At 34.5% G+C, this 22,329-nt stretch overlaps 3 protein-coding genes across 3 annotated transcripts; 2 read left to right on the plus strand and 1 right to left on the minus strand.

Moving 5' to 3' along the window:
- On the plus strand, window positions 1-3,162 carry LOC133782673 (uncharacterized). The gene is made up of 4 exons (XM_062222016.1): window positions 1-970; window positions 2,136-2,300; window positions 2,393-2,444; window positions 2,534-3,162. The coding sequence occupies exons 1-4, from the start codon at window positions 714-716 to the stop codon at window positions 2,621-2,623; spliced, it is 564 nt and encodes a 187-aa protein (XP_062078000.1). The 5' UTR covers window positions 1-713; the 3' UTR covers window positions 2,624-3,162.
- Window positions 3,163-7,079: 3,917 nt separating this feature from the next.
- LOC133782671 (F-box/kelch-repeat protein At1g55270-like) lies at window positions 7,080-10,596 on the plus strand. Its single transcript, XM_062222014.1, has 2 exons — window positions 7,080-8,040; window positions 9,021-10,596. The coding sequence occupies exons 1-2, from the start codon at window positions 8,014-8,016 to the stop codon at window positions 10,278-10,280; spliced, it is 1,287 nt and encodes a 428-aa protein (XP_062077998.1). The 5' UTR covers window positions 7,080-8,013; the 3' UTR covers window positions 10,281-10,596.
- Window positions 10,597-10,852: 256 nt separating this feature from the next.
- LOC133782672 (probable ethanolamine kinase) lies at window positions 10,853-15,564 on the minus strand. The gene is made up of 11 exons (XM_062222015.1): window positions 15,291-15,564; window positions 14,894-14,985; window positions 14,650-14,756; window positions 14,164-14,269; window positions 13,559-13,681; window positions 13,357-13,448; window positions 12,556-12,640; window positions 11,967-12,072; window positions 11,789-11,855; window positions 11,578-11,670; window positions 10,853-11,473 (listed from the first exon to the last, which is right to left on the minus strand). Exons 1-11 carry the CDS (start codon window positions 15,422-15,424, stop codon window positions 11,333-11,335), a joined length of 1,146 nt encoding a protein of 381 aa, XP_062077999.1. The 5' UTR covers window positions 15,425-15,564; the 3' UTR covers window positions 10,853-11,332.
- Between the last annotated feature and the right edge of the window lie 6,765 nt (window positions 15,565-22,329).

Below are 22,329 nucleotides of genomic sequence, written 5' to 3' on the forward strand. Positions count from 1 at the left end.
TTTGCCCGTTTTTCCGTCATGCAGATCATCCAGTTTCCTACAAACAACACACGATACGAGCAGAGGGTAATACACAGAATTACCAAAATACCCTTCTAAGGTCTGGTCTGGTGGTATATTACTATATTAGAGCTCTGCTTCTTCTTCTTCTTCCTTCTTCCCTACGAGGACTTTCTGGTTTGGGTTGTTGACTGAAGCCGTGACAAAAACTACCATCTGGGTACTACAGAGGAATCGAAATCAGAATGTGGGTACGAAGAATTTTGCACTGAATATATAAATATACACATATATTGGACTCGGCCTCGAAATGGGTTTGTTCTGAAATTTCTATTTTGGTCTTCGCTTTTTCGCTTGTTCGTGATCAAATTCGATATGGGTTTTGCGAGAAAATGGAAGTTTGATTTAGGTTTTGTAGACGGGAAAGAATTTTTCATTAGTTGATATTCTTTTGTTTCGATTTAAGTTGATGGTGATATTATACAGGGTGATTCAAGACTGAAAGGTCTTTTCTTCTTCTATTTTTTTTTGGGTATTTTTCAATTTTAGAGATTGTATATTTATTCGAAACGAGTTTCTGGATGATATGTGACCGAGCTGAGTGGAAATATTTACTGGGATTTTTTCATGTTTTAGAGAAAAGAATTGGATTCTGTGAATAAAAACATTGCATGTTTGTTTTGGTTTCGTCGATATAGTAATTTTCTGTGAAAATGTCCGGTGGAACGCCGGTTGCCGGTGGATTTATGAGACAGAGGCATAGCCAGGGTTATGCTTCTAGTGGTGATGATCTTGAGGATGATGCGTGCTCTAGGATGCGACCTTCAATGGAGCCAACTCCGAGAATTTGGTCACGAATGGAGATTTTGGAGAACATACTTTGGCTTATTTCAGCAGCCTTTATTGTCTATTTTGGTGATAGGCATTCCAACTTGATATATCTTCTCTGGCATGATGGTCGAATCAGAAGGTATAATTCTACTTTGTTTTATTATTTTTGTTTCTTAATAGAACAAGTGTCATATTCTTTATGCAACTGTTGTATTGCTACTCATACTATACCAAATTATGGTTCTTTTGTTTATTCTTTGTTCTTTGTTTTATTCTGCATTTCTGACTGGACAAGATATTATTCCTCTTGTGCTGCCTGATGTATATTTTAAGGTTGGACAAGACTTGATTTTTCTTGTTCTATATGGTTTATGTTAACATTCAATTTGGGATAAGGATTCTTTAGTAAATAAACTGGAAAAAATCAGTGGAATGGACATAAAGAAATGAATACTGTGGAACCCACTTGACAAATAATAGACTAACGAGATCCAAATTATGGTCTTTTAGAAGCATTTAAGACACTGGGGGTTTATTTACGCATATTTGTGATCTTGTAATGCAACACAGGTTTATCTTAAGGTAAAAGAGTTTTTTGGAACAAAAATAAATAAGATAGCATGCTTTAATGGCAGAGATGGATTTCTTGAAGCGGGGTGTTGTATATTCATTTTTTAGGTTACCCTGTTCATTGTGTTCAATATGTTCTCCTGAGTTCTGTTAGATTGATTATATATGTTATTGGTCAATTTTGTGTGCAATGTAAATCTTGTATGCTCAATGTTGCTCTTCGTGGATTTTACTCGATGTTTGTTCTACTATTTCATCCATGGGAAACAGTTAACATTGGGGATGAGGCAAATGGATTGCCAGAAGTTTGACTTTCTCCCAAGTGTTAATTCATTTTGTTAGAGTTCTATTTGTGTAAAGCTTCAAGACCAAAGTGAACGTCCGCACTCTGACATCAGATCAAATGAGTTGATGACACTAAGATCCCATTTTAGATAATCCTGTGAGACAGGTTCAAGGATGTATTCAGTTACCAATCTATAGAAAACATGGTTCAGTTTACGTTCATGAGTTGGGCCTTCCACACTACTCGAGTGTTTTAGTTAATGTAGCAGACGAACAGTATTGTGTTAATTTCGAAGCTGAGATCTATGGAAGCGTTATGTTCATGTAATAAATAGAGTCTACTTTTTAATACTTCCATGACCAAACCTTTTCTGCTATAGTTGTATTGTCTATCCAATTCACTTGATATTTGCTGCAAGTATGTCTGAACACTTCTATGTGCTTTGCAGAATGCCTTTATACATTGGGATGGTAGGGGTGGTTTTGAATTTTACCATCTTTTGTTATACAACTATACTAGCATGGAGTGCTAGGAGATTTGATGAAAAATGGGAAATAACAAGTACATCTGCTCTGCCGTTTGTCACTCTTCTTGGAATGATCTCCTATTGTTTGTAAGAGAAAGAGTCTTGCTGTCTTTTTAAATTCATTAGCTGCACTGTGCGTTTGGTATTGTTTTCCTTACGATGATGACATCTAATGGCAGGTTCACTTTTGCTTTGTGGCCAATATGGGGTTTCTTAACACTTCCACTTTTGGTAAGTTCTTTGCTTTTTGGTTTTGTTGGAAGTTCAAGATGTAAAATATTTGTTTGATAGAGCCTGATAAGCTCTTCATATTGCTGCAGTTCACGTTGTTTATGGCATACATGATTACGTTACCTTACTTCATAATTGGGACATTTAGGCCACAAGATGACGAGTTCCGTACAGATTAAATTTACTCGAATTCAAGATTGGACAGATTTTACGAACATGGACAATTTTTATGAAGATAAAGAAGCTCTCATCAAGCCATAGATAGTTAGACTTGCATCAGTTATACGTCCTTTTGTTCGTGAAGCTTCTGATGTCCTATTTTCAAGTTGACAACCACCACCGGCAACAAGTTGATAGTCTTTTAATCAATCAACCTTGATTTTTACATGTCCTCCTTAATTTGACAGTAGTACTGATGATATTAGTGATGGGGTTTCTACTTAACTTGTACTGAAACGGTTGGCATGTGATTTTGTATTCAGTCCGGTGAGGATAATCCAATTTTACAGTTGTGTTGATTCAAAGAAAATTTCCTTTTATACAGCATCTTCTGTCACCTGAAGGTCTCTTGTCTGTCGTGTGGTTCAAATTTGGATTGGAAATTGATATTGTGTTTTGGTTTCATGTGTTTGGTCATAAAATTACAATATTCATTCTATGTTTTAATAGCAGTTAAAAAATATCACTTGTTCCAATTGCACCAATTTTTGTAGCATCATATCTTCAGTCTTTTTTACACTAAAATAAGTCTTGAGACATCCAAGAACAAAAGCAGGGTATGTCTATTGGAGGCTCTTCCAGTCTCCACAATTTTTGGAGAAGCTACATGAAAATGCCAGCTGGGCCAACAAGCCCAATATATATATATATATATGTATATATGTTATGAATTCACAGCTAATTGGCAACATCTTCACAAGCAAGCACTTGGGATCTTATGGCTATGAAATACTTATAAGAAGATAAATTATTGACCATAATAATAATAAATCTACAACATATATCATTATCTGTCTTTTGGGCCTTGTCTTCTTTAAGGAGAGAAGAAAAGGATGAGCACAAACAACAATGGAAAGAGATAAAACATTAATTGTAGATGACATATACTCATACATGTTTAGCACTATTGGATGAAAGATAATGTAGTTGTTGGTGAGTCGGCTGAGGATAATAACCATAAAGAAATCATTGCTTTCAAGATTACAACACCTTTAACAAACAAGCATGTGACACTTTTAAAGCTAAATAGACTGACCAAGATGATGTTAAGTTTTTTACTTATTGTTAGTGATGGGAAATCACTTCCAACTTCTGAATCATTAACTGATCTCATGGATGATGCAGTAAGTAAAAAAAAAACACAGTACAATTTGTGTGTTGACTAAATAACAATCAAGTGAATGTTTTATGTGTTATTAATGCTATTCTTCACATGCACTAGTAATCATATATCTTTGCTACTTTAATAGAGTACTAAGCACACGTATTATTAGAAACATAAACAAGCATCAAATTCTTTCAAAAGAAGAATATATAATCCATTCAGAAATAGTTGACCACTCTTGGTTCAAAATCCCCATCTTTTTCTTCTTTTCTTTTGCATGGTATATTGTCAATTAGGCATATGAAGTGTGTTTGAGAAAAGTAAATGTGAACCCCACTTTCAATGACTTTCTTAATTCCCTCCAAGGACCTCAACCATGCCTTGTCCCCCAGTTGGGAAAGAATATAAGACATCTTTCAAAATCTCTCACTCTTTAAAAAGAAAAGGCCTTAGGTTTGATATCATATTATCATTCATTCTAAACTTAGTGCTCAAAATAATTGGTGAGTCTGCATCACCATCACACAAGAGAGAGAGTTACCACACTGGAATTCTAAAAATTGTACCAACTATTTGATTTAATGGGATAAGCCAAAAAGATGCCTACAATCTTTTCTTGAACAGGGATTCAGCAGAAAATGACTGATTGAGACCCTCTTCAAATTTTAATGGACTTGCTTGTTCATCCTTCAAGTCTTGTTTGTCTGTAGTCTACACCAAGATATTGAATAGAAACCAAAACACAAAACATGTATGACTTTTATCAATGATAAAGATGAATTAGTTTTTTTTTATTATTTTAATTATTTTTTTAAAAAGATGAATCAGACAGCTCTTTTGATAGTTGCACATGGGATTGGTTTATTTTATCTGAATATGTTCCAATTGGAATTGGAAAAACTCATTAGTAGTAAAAACCAAATAATAGATCAATTCAATGGAGTATTTCACTATCAAGGATAGTATGTCTAATTTTCTTCCTCGAGTTTCATGCCATATATATTTTGAAAATGTTAACTAGTTTCTTCCTTCCGTTTGCTAATTTGGAATTATTCCTTTTTTCTTTCTGTTCATTGACTTTTCCTTTTTAATAAACAAAATATAAATAATTTATATGAGCCATGCAGAGCAGGTCAAGTAGTTCAGGTTGCAACTAATTATAAACAATAGTTGAAAAAGTAGTATTATATTTCTCAGCATGATGGGATGAAAATGTCACTCGTAAGAGAGAAGTTTATTTAAATGAATATTCTAGTCTAGAGTTAACTAATCTTTATATTAATATCAACACTACTTCATTTAAATTAGACACCTTGTGATGATGAATTGTTCTTTCTGCATATGAGATAAAAAGAAGAAAACAAAAACGGTTTGAGGTAGCCATGATCTTGGTCATCCTCATTATATTTAAAATATATATAATTTTTTTAAAAAAAAAAACTTAGAGATGATTAAGACCGTCCAGTTCAGCTAGATGACTTTTGGTTTGAATGCTTTCATTTATTATGAGAAGCATAAATGTGAACAGCAAGAAATACTTCTTGATAAAAGCAAGCCATCTTATCTGAGTCTAAGATGCCATGACAAATGAGAAAGTTGACAGCCTTTTCTCTTGATAACGCTCTTTTCACTGTTGAAGTATTACAATCCCATTTGCCCATTTGATAACACACAAATCCCTTCAATAAAGTTTTGAAAGTATACTCTTGATTGTGCTTGTCACTTTAAGTGAACCCCATTTACCAAAAACACCAAGTCACCAATATTCCATGGAAGAAAATTGAGTTTGAGGGGTCAATGTCTCATTGCTTGGAACTCATTTTATGCCGAAGACTTATAATCATCAAAGTAGGTAATTTGAGAGAGTTATATAGTAGACGTAGCAGTATTTTCAATTGTTGGAGATCCTATGTGTTGTAATTATTTCCTACAACACAGAACTCAGCAATGCACAAACACCAATGCAATAACTAATAAAACTGTCAAAATAATGCAAGAAACAATCAAACAATAAAATTGCTAAGGTAATGCTACAGAAATTTTAGTCAGCAAAACATAACAATGAACAATAATGCAGTAAAGTAATCAAAGACACAAGAATTATACAGGTTCGGCCAAACCAAGGACCTACTTCCTGTTCACTCCCCTGAGTAGTCTCTTTTATTGATTTAAGAGATGAAATTACAAAGCTAACAATGTTAGGTGCATCACTAGTCTCAAACTTCTCCAAGAACTCAATTCGAGTTCTTTCTTGATCTTCTTGAAGTCAATCGGCTGAACACTTCTTCACAGCTTCACAATCTCTCTATCTAGGCTCTCAACTCGCTAATTCAATATGAATTACAGTACAATACAATGTGTATCCCGAGCCCCTTTTATAACTAAGTCATAGAGAACAAAATGACTAAAATAACCTTGATGCACACTAACTAACTTTAACTACTAACTGTATAAACTAACAGTATGTTAGATTATCTTTTTACTGTGGATTACAATTCCACACTATGGCAAATGGCTATAAGTAGCTTTTATTTGATTTATTTATTACATGGTTGGTTGATTGTCAATGTACCATTTGCCTCTTATTCTAAAGCCACTATTGTTGGCTCTTAGAGAAGACCTTCACTTCATGTGTGTCATACTCATATAGGCATCTCATATGAGAGTCTCTATTTGTATCTTTACCTATTTAGGGACATGGGTTTGAAACTAAAAGTGCAAAAAAAGAATATGCCCTATGCTATGGTCAAATGCAACATGATTATGTCTCAAAAGTATCCCTAATATATGGCTCAATTTTTTGTGCATCAATTCCTTACTATAATATCTAAACACTAGCTCTCCTACTGACCCAAATCCAAAATCCAAAACCAAGTAAAGAGAAATTCTATCTATATTATATTATTACTAGTTAAATTGAAAAGAAAAAAGAAATAATAGATTGAAGTATATTGGTTATCATAATCCAATCACACCACATATGAGAACTACTGCTATTCTAGGGGTCCAATATAATCATCAGCATCGGATTAGTGTGGGTCAATATATTTGAAATGACTAAAATACCTTTGGTGGAGTAGGAAGAAAAAAAGAATGATGTGGTGATGGCGGTGGGTCAACACACACTAGAAAATCTCCTTTACTTAATTGAATTTGGTGGGGTTGTGAAAAAATGGGACCCACCATATTTTTATTTTTGAATCTTTGTCTACTTTTCTTTTTATGGTGTGGGTGTGGAAATTCAAATATGAAAAATAAAAAATAAGAAAGGAAAAAACTATAAAACTTGTATATGGGTTTGACCCTTACATGTATATCTGAACTCGACACTTTTCTCTCTCTCTCTCACTATCTTCCTTTCTAGCTATCTTTCTTTCAATTTATCTCTTGTGTTTTTATCTCCATTTTCTTTGCTTAGAGCAACCATCATTTGTAACCCAACTTTCTTTTTCTGTTTAGGATTTTGCTTTTTTTCTTATAAGTTGAACACACATTCTCTTGTGCTTGGTAGGTTGTGCCGTTGAGACCATGGGCCCTAAACTCCACTAATGATTAATGGTCATTGGTGAAAGGGGTCTCCATCTAGTCTTTCAGTGCTCTCTCTCTCTCTCTCTCTTTGCCCCCATTCTTCCGCTGTCTCGCATTTCGGCTTTTTCGGTTCTCTTTATTCCCCTCTTTCTCTCTTCTCTCCTTCTTTTCTCTTTCCCTTTGAGCGAAATTTGGGGTTTTTGAATGGTTTTCCTATGGAGGCCGTTTTGTTTGATTTTGTGAGGGAAATTCATGTTGGTTTTTTTATTCTGAACATGGGTTTTGAAGATTGTGTGGGGAAGAGTATTGGGTTTGGTTTACTTTTGACTCCCGTGGACTATGATTCTTGGGTTTGAATTTGCAAAGTTTTGAGTTTGTGATTGTTTGAGCTGGTTTGGGTGAATTGGGGTTATTTTGATGTGGGTTTCTGCGTCTGGATTTGGATTCGGGCACATTTACAGGTCATGGGTATTGAGAATAAATGAGAAGTTTAAACTAGAGATCTTAAAAATTGTGGTAGCATTATGCAGCTGAATTGGGGTATAAATACATATTTTGTAATGGTGAAATTGGTATGTGATGTGTAAAGCATATAGGGAGCTTTGTCTGTTACATACAAGACATTATGATTGAGAGACTTGTATTTGGTTTTTGAAATCGAGCTTTTGTTGGTGAATCTGATATTGGCATTTGGCAAATTCTTTAGAGCGGAAGAAAATGGACAGAGTCATACAGCCACCACTGGTAAATTCTTGTCTTTCTTGTTGACTAGATATTCAGTTTTTGATCACATATTATGTCAACCCCCTCTTTTGGTTTATAGATGTAATTGCTATGTTTTGGCCCATACAATTTTCTTTTGTTTGATGCTTATTTAATTGTCAAAGTATGTCAGTCTTATCAAAATTCATATTCTCAGGTAACTTGGTTAGACACTGTTCAGAGAGCTAAGCTAATTAACTGAAAATTCTTAAACTTGAAAAATGCATTTCCTATTAGCAGTACTTCGCCATTACAGCTTTTTTCTCTAGCCTATTAATGCTCAAACTCATCTCAATGAAAAGTTAGTTGAGAGCAGACAAAGATGAGCCCAACTTGTCAGCCTTCCTTCTGAACTGGGGGGTAAAATATATCTTGTCATGTTGGATGTCGGTGACAACAACTGTGGCGTGAAAATAATGAAGTTTATTATATTATGAAAGGAAGGGTCCAAATGATATTGTAGTCTGTGTTCCATGAATCTTTTGAGCAAGAAAACACTTGATGCGTCTAGTCATGGTTTTGTCCATACTAATAGTACTATATTAGGATTTAGGATTGAAGTGGTATCGATAGATGGAAAAAAGGATTAGTATTTAAGTGCAGAAGGTATGATGATCTTACTCCCTGAAACCATTTTAACTGCTTTTTTTTTTCTTGCTAAATCACAGTACAGTTCTCGGGAATAATTTAAGTATATTTCTTGGTCATTGCAAAGCAGGATGGAGTGGAAGAATCATTTGCATGACATTTATATTTTTTCTTGTTATTTTGTTTATCGACATAGTTTTGACCAAGTCACGTACTGTTGAAGTTTTATCAGTGCACCTACCTAACTGTGCTTACACGCTACTTTTTTTTTCTTCTTCTTACCCGTTACTTGCCATGTGTTCTTGCTTCTAATCCAGATAAAATTAGTTTGAGGGGAATGTTGTTTAATTTTTATACGTGCATGTACTTTGCAGGTTGATACAACAGCATGTTTATGTAGAGTAGATGCCGGACTTAAGACTGTTGCTGGAGCAAAAAGGTATGTTCCTGGGTCAAGGCTCTGTCTTCAGCCTGATATTAAACCATCTATACATCCAACAAGAAGTAAGCCAGCACGCAGTGATAGGAGTAGGAACCAATCACCTTTGCTTCCTGGACTTCCCGATGATCTTGCCATCGCTTGTCTAATACGGGTTCCAAGGGCCGAGCACCGCAAACTTCGGCTAGTATGCAAAAGATGGTACCGTCTTATGGTTGGTAACTTTTTTTACTCCCTTAGGAAAAGCCTCGGCATTGCAGAAGAATGGATATATGTTATTAAGAGAGAACGAGATGGAAAAATCTCATGGCATGCCTTCGACCCCATATACCAGCTTTGGCAGCCCCTTCCACCAGTCCCTAAGGAATATTCTGAAGCTCTTGGGTTTGGTTGTGCTGTACTCAGTGGTTGTCACCTCTATTTGTTTGGTGGGAAAGACCCTGTGAAGGGATCAATGAGACGAGTCATTTTTTATAGTGCTAGAACCAATAAATGGCACCGCGCCCCAGATATGCTTCGCCGAAGACATTTTTTTGGCTCATGTGTTATAAACAATTGCCTCTATGTTGCTGGTGGGGAGAATGAAGGGATACATAGGTCCTTGAGATCAGCAGAAGTATATGATCCCAACAAGAACAGATGGTCCTTCATTTCGGATATGAGCACTGCAATGGTACCCTTCATTGGGGTTGTATATGAAGGGAAATGGTACCTGAAGGGGCTTGGCTCTCATCGCCAAGTTCTGAGTGAGGTCTACCAACCTGAAAACAACAGTTGGTACCCTGTGTACGACGGAATGGTCGCAGGTTGGAGGAATCCTAGTGCTTCTTTAAATGGAAACCTCTATGCCTTGGAATGCAAGGATGGCTGCAAACTTCGAGTTTACGATGAAGTGACTGATTCTTGGAGCAAACACATTGACAGTAGGATGCATTTGGGGAATTCTCAGGCATTGGAGGCAGCTGCTCTTGTTCCCTTGAATGGTAAATTGTGCATTATTCGAAATAACATGAGCATATCTTTGGTTGACGTTTCAAAATCCGACGATGTAGATGGAGCTACTGCAGAACATTTATGGGAAACTATAGCAGGAAGAGGGCAATTCAAGACTTTGGTCACAAATCTGTGGTCAAGCCTTGCTGGTAGGAACCGCTTGAAGAGTCACATAGTTCACTGCCAGATCCTTCAAGCTTGAAAATAGATTTGTAAATTAAATTATATCAGGATTAAACTTGAGCTTTTTTGGTTTATATATATATATATATATATGTTCTATCTAAATACCATATGATGCGATGGGCTATAATATGCATAGGAAGCTAAAAGCTTGCCAAGGTATATGGGAAGGGATGCCAAAGAAAGAAAAAAAGTAGTTAGTCCACTTGTGCCTTGAGCATGAATACTAGTTCGATAGATTAGAATGTTTGTTTCTCTGGATTTGTCTTGTCTCATATGTTTTACTACATGATACACAACGTTAGTTATGCACTAACTTTAGTTTTTCTTTTTCTTTTCTTTTTCCTAATTCAAGACTGATAAAAAGGTGAAAGACCTACTCAGCTTAAAAATTGGTTAGGGAGGCCGCAGTGTAGCGGTGAAAATGTGAACAAAAAAAAATTATTTACCCACGAAGTATATGTAAAATTCTTAACCAAAAGGCTGCATTAATCGCTGCATTAATCGCCAACTTCATCTCACTTGTGGTAATAAATGGTACACTTGTCTGCAGACAGCAGTTAAATCAATTATTTATTTATAAAAATAAAATTATAAAACTCTATAACAAGTTTTAATAACAAATTTTTAAATCAAATCCGAACACAACAAACATCCCAATAATACAAACATACTAACCAACAAGGAATAAAAACTCTCTAAATCTTTTATTCTACACTTTCAATCCAAGTTTCCAACATCATTTGAAACAAATAAAATAAAAAATAACACATTTTTTTTAAAATTCACCATGCTTAGACACTCAATGATAGAAGAAATTGGACACCCAAACCCATATCACAAAGAAAATTAACCAAAACACACCGATGGTGCAGTGTTGTTGGACAGCATCCGCAGTGAAGCAGCTACCTCCTAAAATTGGTAATTAATGCCCCGACCTTGAACACCAATTATTAGATCATGCATCTTTCTTGGTCCGTACATGGTTGAATCACAAAAGAATATTACACAACGGAAAAATAAAACTACAAACAAAAAAACTTCTTTAAAAGGCCAGCTTCTCCCATGCTTCTAAGTAAGATTCTGGGCTGTCCCAAATCCTGAGAGGTATGATCTCACTAGCGAGAAGCAACTTTCCTTCTGCTTTTTGTATTCATCGTATCGCAAGAAGAAATAGCTAACGTAATCGAAATTAATTGGGGATATCTTTGCCTACAGACCATAGTTTATATTATAAATATATATTTATATACGAGTTACTTTACTGATAGTCTTGAAGGTTATGAATAGAATGGTGTAATAGGTGTGTGGTGTACCTGAATTATGCCCCATAAAGCCCAATACAAGTGCGAAGCCAACATATAAGTATTTGCCTCAACGTAGAGAGCATCAAGATCTCTCTCAGATACCTGTTGTTTAGATAAATAGAGATATTAGCCTCCAAATAGTGTTTAAAATGAATTAAGGATGAGACTGAATTTACTTTAAAGACAGCTCGATTCAAGATGTGACCACCATTTAACATACCTCATGTGGATTTTCGAGCTGTAAATAGTGTCTGAAGAAATGGTATTGTTCATCCTTACTTGGATATCTGCATTTACCATAGTGATTTGAGTATCAACAAATCAGAAAATAGCTGTTTTACAACAAGTTTAAGGGAATGATAAAGAATTAAAAAATGGAAAATAAAACAAAAACATACAAGCTGTAATCGCATTCATAGCCTGCATATTCGTTGAAGTGATTTCCAATGTCAAAGCCTCTGTAATTGTAGGATCCATACTCAAAATCAATGAAGTAAAGTGTCTCTGAACAAGGGACAGAATGCAATGTGGTTAGTAGATTGGAAAAACAAAAACAATATTGACCGGTAAGAAAGATTATCTATTTTAGCAAAGCCATTTCAACTGCCACAATCACAATCACAATCACCATCATGTCTAGTTCAAGCAAGCGTGCATGCATAGTTTTTGGGTAATTAAAAGTAATGATATCTGACCAAAAAAAAAATAGAGTAATGATAGATGCACTTTTAATTTGCACACTCAAATTCCAACACACCATGATGTGTAAATAATCTCAACCATACAATTAAATATTATGTAGACCCCACTTAAAAATATCCACGGTTGAGATTATTTACACATCATAGTGTGCAATTTGAGTGTACAAATTGAGAGTGCATCTATCATTATTCACTAAAATATCTAGGCACTTAGAAACCAATAGAATGATATATACTAAAGAATCACAGGAGTTAAAAACTAAAAAAAAAAATCTCCATGGAATACCTTCTTCATCGTTCATCATTATATTTCCAGAAAGCAAGTCATTGTGAGCAAACACCACTGGAGCATTAAAACGGTCTGTCAGTTCCTGTTTCATTATTAGGAAAAACATGTTAATAGATATGAATTCCTTAGAACCCTTGCTCCTCATTAAAAAATCAGGAAATATTAACTATAGACCAGTATGATTTACCAGAGAAATAAAAATATACAATTCCTTCGTCCATCACCACCGGACATTGTTCAGAACATTTAGGCTGCTGGCTCCAACCAACAACTATTTAATGCAGAAGAAAATTCACTTCATAAGGCTAACAAAATTCTAACTAAGCTGGATATTTATTGAATTTTACGAGGGTGTTTCTTGATAACTAATTTAAATTCAGAAAAAGTAGATCCCTATTTTCATTATTATTATGAATCATGATGGAGAATCTCAATCAGTGATGGGTCATTTATTAGGTGCATGCACAAAAATCTTCTACCTTTTACTCTTAGTGTTCAGAAGTACAACTCGACATGGATCAAACCGACATAAAATAAAAATAAAAAAGTGATCACAATTTTGATGAAACACTGAACAAAGACTTGAGTGCCAATGTACATTTAAGTTCCTGCACCTATTCTATCGCAAACCTAAAATACCAGTATGCAAACTCTAAGCAGCTAAAAGAATCAATCTTGTGAAATTAGGTAGGAAAGACAACTAAAGGATCGGTAATAGGAAAGAGCCAAATGTTATCAATCTTCTTATCCAAAATGTAAATTAACCAAAAAGGAAGTAAATCCATGACAGAAGACTACCTTGAGCTCATTAATTTCATTCTGAATCTCCTCAAAAGATATGGTCTTGTATATCTTCTGCTTCTCAAAATCATCAAATTCAAGATTGGAGGCTGAAAGGGTAAGGCAACATGACCATGAGAAATTTCACATGCATTGGACAGATAAATAATACAGTGTAATACATAAAGAAAACGGAATCAATATTTAAAAGAAAAAAAACCTTTCTCGAAGAACTTGAACATGTCATTCCATAGCTGAGGTTCCTTTGAACCTGGAATTTCCACTTGATGAAATCTGTGTAGTTGTTTGGCTATTTCAACGGCCAGCTTTGGTTTCCTCATGTCTGCCAAGATAGATGGAGCATAAATATTCATTAGGAAGGTCAGAGATAACCAAACCAAGGACTTTTGTAATTCATATGACTTGTGTAAATTTAACAACCGAAGACGTTGAGATAGTATAACGTTTGCAAAGAGCACACACATAAAATAATCTTTCAAAGGAAGAGATTTCAGTATAATCAGTACAAAACATTAGGAGACATCCATTTTCAGGAGAAAGATGAACAGAGCAAAGTATGACATAAATCATTAATGAGACTACATTTAAGGATATTGCACTCATGTGAGGTTGTTTCCCACATTTCTACACTAAGAAGGAATATTAAACAAAAACAAATAATGCACGATAAGTTATCAAGGACAGACACAGGTCAGATATCTAAAATAGTGAATAATGCATGACTGATTCACCAAAAGAAAAATTAATTAATTTTTTCCCCAGAAAGATTCTCAGCACACTCCACATTTATGTGATGTTTCTTACCTTCAGGAACAAGTGTTCGTGCATAGATAAAAGACTGCACCATGCCATTGCTGAAAACTCCAAGCAAATTAGCACCAAATCCTGCGGCCGAGAGGTATTTGATGGCCTAAGCACAATTTGTGTTCAAGAAATTTCAAAGTGAAGCGTGTAAATAAAACATCATTGTGATATACAAACAAGTAAAAGTAAGATAATGTGAAAGGTAAAACAGCACAAGTTAGAAAATTTCGTATGAAGTACAAAAACTAAGTTCAACTCTTCACATGTTAACTAGAAAGAAGAAGGTTTTTGGTAAGTTAAAAGCAAAGCCTGAAAGTAAAAGTAAACAATTTCATTGACAACATACAAATAAGGAATACTAGGATAAAATGAGAGCTCAATAATTCTACTTTGACAAGTTTCGAATAAAACACAATACAAATATCAAAATCAAAGATTTGCACAAGAATAAGTATGTCGATATCACAAAAAATATGGGAAAATCACCTGCAATTCGCGTTCACGATTGATAACATAATCGGTGTTAGGCCCATATAACCTGACTGTGACAGACAGGTTATTTCCATTATCTTCCTTCACTGAAACCTTCAGCACTGCATGAAATCAACAACCATTTCGGACTAAATTAGTAACAAAAAGACTTCTCCTTGTTTTCAAAATCAGTGTCTCATACTCCAATCCAGATAATGAAAATAATTATAACATTTACCAAATTAAGCAAACCACTCACAGAGATTTGTAATGCCACCGGAAACGGTCTCAACAGAGAAGCAAGAATTATCCAGCTTAGACCATTTCTTGAACAAATCTTTGCACAACTCTCTGCGAAACCAGTTCAATCAACGTTGTCATACATGGAGAGAGAGAGAGAGAGAGGAAGAGAAATTATAACCCTGTTTATTTGCCAAGAAACTGAAAAAGACAAAGTAGATTGAAAAATTGGATCTTTCTACAATACCATCTCTAACTAACCAATTAAAAAGAAAAAGGCAAAAAGAAAAAGTAATCGCATCAGCTGAATTAGACCACCGTCAACTTTTCTCGTTTTCAAACAACTTTCGCAATAATCATCAAGCTTCCCGAGGTAACAGAAACGAAACAACAGAAAAGAAAAAGAAAATGCCTACATGATGCGAGGTGTGATTTGAGGAAGAGGGAGGGAAGGGTCGACGGATAGAGATGAAGATTGGATCTGAGACATGGAGTTTTCTGAAGCTTCTCCAGCTACTTCAATGGCGTTCCATATGTTCACAGCTCCCATTATGTTTTTATTTTTATTTTTTTTCTCAATCTTCCTGTTGATTTTTCCGTCACTCTCGCAATAAAATAAATATTCAGGTTCGGCGTTCGAGTATCGCAACTGAATTATTGGGTGAGATTATATTTTTCTTTACGGAATGGGTCCGGGTGGGAGTGTTTTTAAATAAGGGTTTATATTGTTGTTTATATGTGGTTTGTCACGTTAATTTTTTGGATATGTGTTTTCACCTTATACCTTATGTTATGTTTTGTAAAATGGTTAAAATAGAATCATAAACTCAACAAAAATTGAATATAGTAACATAGTTTTTAAGCAGAATAATTTTATTTTTGTTTTGAATTGTTAGTTCGGTAAATTATTTGTGATTTTAGTTGGGAAAATATTGACCAAAATCGGATTTAGAGTTCTATTTTAACTATTTTACAAAAGATAGGATACAAAAAATAATTTGTCAAAACACAGCAGATAATAAGAAAAAATACAAGGTACAAAAAAATATAAACCCTTTAAATAATGTTACTAGAATGACCGATTTATCCCTCTCATATTGATTTGTTTTATTATATATCTTACCTATTATATAAATGACTATCAAACAATATTTTGTATTTAACAAAATTTAGTATGGTTTAACAGAATTTTGTATGACTTTAACAGAATATGCTAAAAAAAGTTACAATTTAACAGTAATTGTAAATAACATTTTGCACCATTTCAGAAGTACACAACCTTTCGCATTCAGTAACACATTACAAATAGATAAATATTATCTCATCAAACCTCCTCTCTCATCGTTATAAACTCTCATATTGGGGATGAGATAAATGAAAAGAAGATCATCAGTCAAGTCAACTTTTTCTGAAGGTGAGTCGTGAGTGTTAAAATTTTGATATGATATCTAATGTTTAGCATGTTTGTATAAAGTTCATAAAAATAAATTACTTGATCATATTTTCCTCCACTCCATTTGTTCTGAATTTTATATTTGCCAATGTTTCTAATGTGGCCATGTTATAATGTTGCTTACAGGCAATTGCAAATGCATGCAAAGTACCAGGAACATTTGTCCCAGATTTAGTAGAATATGATGTATCTGAGGAATATGAAAGAGATTTCAATGAAGATCAAGAACTTGAGCAACTTATAAATGGACAAATAAGCTTAAGGGTTTATTCATTTTCAAAAGGTATGATTTAATTCTTGGTTTCAATACCGCCGAGATGTACATATTGAAGAGGAAAACTGGAAGAAAATCTGAGTTCTATGATTTGATCAATAGCTAAATGATTTATAAGGAAAAAAAGTCTTGCATAAAACTTTAAAGTGGCATAAAAGTCCTATTCCCATGATTCTTTTATTCCTTAAGTACACTAACCTACTAACTTATCGGTTTCATTTGAGGTCTATATCAAAATCTCAAACACTGAATAATTTATTCTTCAATTTGAATATTTAAGAGTTTCATCATCCAATTTCATAACGTGCATTGCACGTATTTTATACCTAGTATATATATATAAAGGACAATTCTTTTATAAGGGCTTCATTTTAAGCCCTACCGGTAGGGCTCTCAGTGTTTCTCGACCCATGAACAGTTTTCGGCGCGATTTTTTTTTATGACATTGTATATTGTAGTTATTTAGAGCATCCTGGAAATTTTCAGAAAATTCCGAATAATTTACAGTACCGAAAACTAGGTTCAAACATGTTTTCCACGCGCATAAAAAAAATTAGTCACGCGTGCAATAACATGTTTGAACCTAGTTTTCGATATTGTAAACTATTCAGAAATTTCTGAAAATTTGCAAGATGCTCTAAATAGCTACAATATACACGGTCATAAAAAAAAATCACGCCGAAAACTATTCAAGAGTTGAGAATACTGAGAGCCCTACCGGTAGGGCTTAAAATGAAACCCTTATAAAAAAATCCCCAATATATGTATTTACTTATCAATTTTTAATTAGAATTTTCCGTTATTAACTTATTATAAATGGAATTCAAAGGCGTGACACAAATAAATCAAGTTAACAATTCATACAAGTCATCTTTATTTTGTTAAAACATACAATCATTCTTTATATATTTTTTTTCAACTCATTGAATTGGTCGTGTAATACTAAAACATAATTTGTTTTGATTTGTTATATATTTAAAAAAAAGTGATCCCAACACAACATGACATGCATTATTATATTATTGTTGGTATAGATTAATATCACTTCTGCATATTTTAAGGTGTAGGACAACTTAAAGATACATAAAAAGTAGAACTAGTTTTTTTTTTTCACAATGAATAATGATCCCCACATATTTATTTTACACATTTAAAATGCATCATGACGTGACATTCATTTTTATTTGCATATTAAATTAGTGGAGTCTCACTTGAAAATATATGCCATTTTATAAAGTGTATTTTGATATGTAATACGAATGTATATCTAGCATTACTATTTACTAACTTATTCACTAAAAATAGATAAAGGTAATTAAACCAAGATTATTAAATAAATCAGCTATAAAAATAATTATTAAACAATTTTTTTTTAGAATTTTTTTGTTATGTTAACAAATAACAATTTAAATGGACTTTTGGTTATACAACTGAGATTATGAATCGTACAAGAAATAAAATATAATTAAATTTGTTGGTTGTAATTAGCTGACTTTAGAATATCAATAATTATAAAATTGATTGGTTCAAAAAGTATGTTTCTAAAATGAAAATCTAGATTATAGTCTTAAAACACATTTTTGAAAATGTGATTGATTCATAATTCGTAAACTGTTTTTGAATTTTAAAAATCCGAATATGTAATTGATAGAGAATTTAAAAATATAAAAATGTGATAGATTTGTAGGATTTTATGCTATAATGATTTAAATTAAAAAAAAACGTAAAAATAATATTTTCTATTTTGTAGCTTAAAGCTAAAATCAATATCTGAATTGAGAATTTGAAAACAAATAACTAATCAAATATTCATGTGGTCTTTACTATTTTTTAGTTTTAGAAATCATAAAATTAAATTTGGATTGGTGTTATTATTTATTAAGTTGAAAGCATGATTATGGTCCACACAAAAGTATTGATGTATGCATATCATCTCATCACAACAATACTAGATTTTTTTTAATATTGTTTTTCTATAAATATTTATTTGGAATATTATTTTTGGGACAAAATCTGTTATTTTCAATGAGATAATTCATTTACGAGTAGAAATGTGTTCCTTTCAACCATACAATATCATTATCCAACTTAATTAAGAGCAAATTTGGCAAACAATGTCTAGGTTCATTTGTTGAACACTTGACATGTTCATCATTTACTCAATCCAAATGCTCCGTAAAATGCATATAATAAGCTCCAGCTCTTTCTTAGTATAAACTTGTGATGATTGATGGAGAAAATCATGACAGCAGGTACGTGAAGCTGTAGCAAAATCCAAAGAAAAGGGTGGGTTTTCTTTTGGCTCTTTTACATGCAAACATGTTTTTTTTTTGTTGCCAATTTAGTTTTATATACCTTTATTAGTTCATAAATATTGTTTAGAAAATATTTTTTTAATTGATTTTTTTGTTAATGTTCTAAAAAATATATTTATATTTTTGCCTCACTATACTTTGAAAAAGAAAAAAGAATAATTATATTTGTACTTGTAAAACTGGTTTTATTTCCAAAAATACCAACCCAAAGTTTATATACAAAAATACCAAACTCTTTTATATCGAATTTTCAAGTCTTTACAAAAAAAACAAAAGATAAATAACACTTGAGGTCGCCAAGCTTCATCCGTTGTATCACTTAGGCCCCTAACTTTTTTTTTTAGCAATTAAATCCTCAAACTTTACTTTTTGGCTTGCATAGGCCCCTAACTTTACTTGTTTTGCTCAACCTACATGAGCTGGTCGAATGTACTCGATTGACATAGAGGAAGCTATTCACCTTGGAACCAAAAAAGAGAATGAAGCTTATTACACAAAGGTTGCTGGTCGAGCAGATGAGGCTTGGTCGATACCTGCTCGGAAGATTGAGCGACTTGAAGGACACTCCAATTAACCAGAATGACTTGGATTTTAGGAGATATTTATGTAACTGATATTTTAATGTATTTTTCATATTCTTTTATTATGTATTCAGTTATAACAAGCCCACATTGTGCATGTAGGGCCTATTTCATGCTTGTAAGGTCCATGACCTACCAAGGGACTCTATAAATAGAGATATCTCACAATCATTATTCTCTCATGCACACTTTACATACAACATCTCCATTGAATTGTATTTTCTCTAAGACGTAGGAAACTTAGTTGAATCTTATTCTTCTTGATCTAGAGATTGAGACCCTTTTGATTAATAAAAGTGTAAGTGGATGTAGGTTATTACCAATTCTTGGGGCCGAACCACTATAAATTATTTGTGTCGTATTACTTGAATTCAACTCATCTATTAATTATTGTCGTTTAATTTGATTCAGTATCGTTGACCAAAACGCTGGTCAACATTTTTGTGCTTTCATTGAGAGTTGAACTCAAGGAAATTTTAATTCATTAATCTAAATCAATGGCTATAACCACTAGAAGCCAAAGCTAGGAACCACAAGGGGGAAACCTGAGTATTGGACCGCATGACCGACCCTCAAGCAGTCAATTCCCCCCTTTGTATCCTAGCCAGCGAGTCCCTCCACCTGAAAATCTACCTCCACAAGGAGCAATGGGTCACGATGAGCCCCACATGGATTTAGGGGGAGACCTCAACCCTGACATTGAGCACCTGAAGGAAGTGGTGGGACAAATGCAGGAGTAGTTTGTTGCCATGCATGAGAATCAAGCAGCAGCCCAAGAGGCTTTAACTGAAGCCCTGAACAAACAGAGATAAAACTTTCAGTCTTGGATGGATCAATAGCAACGAGCTCTTGAAGCTCGACAAGAAGAAGCTGATCATCATAATAGTGAAGCAACAAGGTTACTAGAAGTTGTTTTACAGCAAACCTAAGCTACGGGAACTAGACCAGTGAATCCCCAACCTGAGGACACTGGCCGAGCAAATGCTAAAACTCAGAGGACAGTTGGTCGGGTCCCAGAACCCACTCATCTCAGAAGATCTCAGGATCAGGTGGTTTCTCTTGGACTAACTCGGAGAAATCGCTCCAATAGAGAGTATCGACCTTTACGACCAAACTAGGTGCCTCAAGGAGAACAAGTTTGACCTGATTGTGGTCACGAGCAATGCTACAACAGGTCAGTATCTGGAGAAAGGAGACCTCCTAATGAAAAACCCAGGTAGTTGGGCTCACGAGGAGGGAATCCTTGTAACCAACAAAACCAGTTTGCTGGACATCAATTCCAAGGAGGAAATCCTTCCCATCTAAAAAATCTGTGTGTTGGTCAACCATTCCGAAAACCAAGGAATGAACGACCAGAAAGTCAGAATCAGGGACAACAACCTCGACGAAACCCATCAAGGGATCATAACCATGGTCATCCTCCAAGGAGATATCAAAGAAGGAATGACTAAGAAGCGAGTAGTAGTTATCGAACATCCTACCTAGATGGTTATGATGATGATGGAGAGTAGATACTACCAACCTCAAAATGACCATCATTATAACAATCGTGAAAATGAGGGGAAATTTAGAGGACAATTTGTTCCTTCAAGGCCACTTAAACCTCAGAACATTCTTGCTCGCGAAAATGTGCAGCCTGAAGGACCGTTTGTCCCACCAAGGCAACCCGAGCAGCCTAACTATCCTGCTAGATCGCCTTCTAGTGCCACTTGAGCAGAAAGCCAAAATGTTGGAGGATGGTCGAGAGGAAAAAACGTCTTTAACAAACTTGGTAATCGAGGACATGACTTGCAGAATGTCCTCGAAAAACTTAGGGAAGACAACTAATTGAATGCTATAGGACTCGTTGCACCAGTAATGCCACCAGCAATTCTAGTAGCTGCTCCTCTAGTCGCTCCCGCCATTCAGGCACAACTAGATGCATTAACTCAGATGGTTCGAGAGTTAACAACCCCAAAGTTCACTGGCATTGATGTAGAGAGAAGGAAATGCTCCCTTTTCTCTTATTGAATTAATGCCTCGACAATTCATCCCAAGTTCAAGATGCTAACTTGGAAGATGTATACTGGAAAGGAAGATCCAGTTTCCCACGTGAACAACTTTGAGATACAGACAGATCTTCAGGGAGTTTGGGATGATGTTTGGTGCATTATTTTTCCTGCTACATTGGCTGACTCTACTCAACAATGGTTTGTCAAGTTAGAGCCTGAGACCATCAATTCATGGGATGCATTTGTGAGACTCTTTTACTCACAATTCTTCCCTGCTCTAACTCTATTAGCTGAGCTCAATGACCTTCTCGACATTAAACAAGGACCTAATGAGCCTATTAAAGACTATGTGCAGTGATTTATGCAAGATGTTGCTCGTTCGAAAACAGTAAGAGATGATGGAAAGTTGATGGGCATCATGGCTGGAATAAAAGTTAAAGGACCACTATGGTCCGATCTAAGAAGAAATATTGTCTGCTCGACCATAGAGTTTCTCGACCGGGCAGACAAGTTCATTAAAGTAGAGGAAGCCATTCGGAAAGCCGATCAGGCTAACCAAGCAGGAGCTAGTGTTGCACTAGCTAAAAACACATGTGCAAATTCTATCCAGAACCAGACAACCAATGGTAATAGGAATAAGAATAACCAGAATAGTGGGAAGCGTAACAACAATTCCAACAGTGGCAATAATAACGACAACAAACGAGCAAACACCAATGATAAGCCTCGAGAGGAGGTGCCCCATTTCACCACCTACTCTATGCTCTTAGAGTCACGAGAAAATGCTTTCCAAGCCACACAGGCTGAAGTTCTCTATAGGAAACCAGCTCCTATCCGAAAA

Source organism: Humulus lupulus, chromosome 6 (assembly GCF_963169125.1).
Source record: "Humulus lupulus chromosome 6, drHumLupu1.1, whole genome shotgun sequence".
In the NCBI taxonomy this organism is placed as follows: Eukaryota; Viridiplantae; Streptophyta; class Magnoliopsida; order Rosales; family Cannabaceae; genus Humulus; species Humulus lupulus.

Coding starts and splice junctions, on each gene's coding strand:
- LOC133782672 (XM_062222015.1), bottom strand. CDS start 15,424: ATGGGAGCTGTGAACATATGGAACGCCATTGAAGTAGCTGGAGAAGCT. Junction 14,270..14,649: donor ATCGTGAACGCGAATTGCAG/GTGATTTTCCCA, acceptor AATTGTGCTTAG/GCCATCAAATACCTCTCGGC. Junction 12,073..12,555: donor AATGATGAACGATGAAGAAG/GTATTCCATGGA, acceptor TCCCTTGTTCAG/AGACACTTTACTTCATTGAT.
- LOC133782673 (XM_062222016.1), top strand. CDS start 714: ATGTCCGGTGGAACGCCGGTTGCCGGTGGATTTATGAGACAGAGGCAT. Junction 2,301..2,392: donor GGAATGATCTCCTATTGTTT/GTAAGAGAAAGA, acceptor ATCTAATGGCAG/GTTCACTTTTGCTTTGTGGC. Junction 2,445..2,533: donor TCTTAACACTTCCACTTTTG/GTAAGTTCTTTG, acceptor ATATTGCTGCAG/TTCACGTTGTTTATGGCATA.
- LOC133782671 (XM_062222014.1), top strand. CDS start 8,014: ATGGACAGAGTCATACAGCCACCACTG. Junction 8,041..9,020: donor GAGTCATACAGCCACCACTG/GTAAATTCTTGT, acceptor TGTACTTTGCAG/GTTGATACAACAGCATGTTT.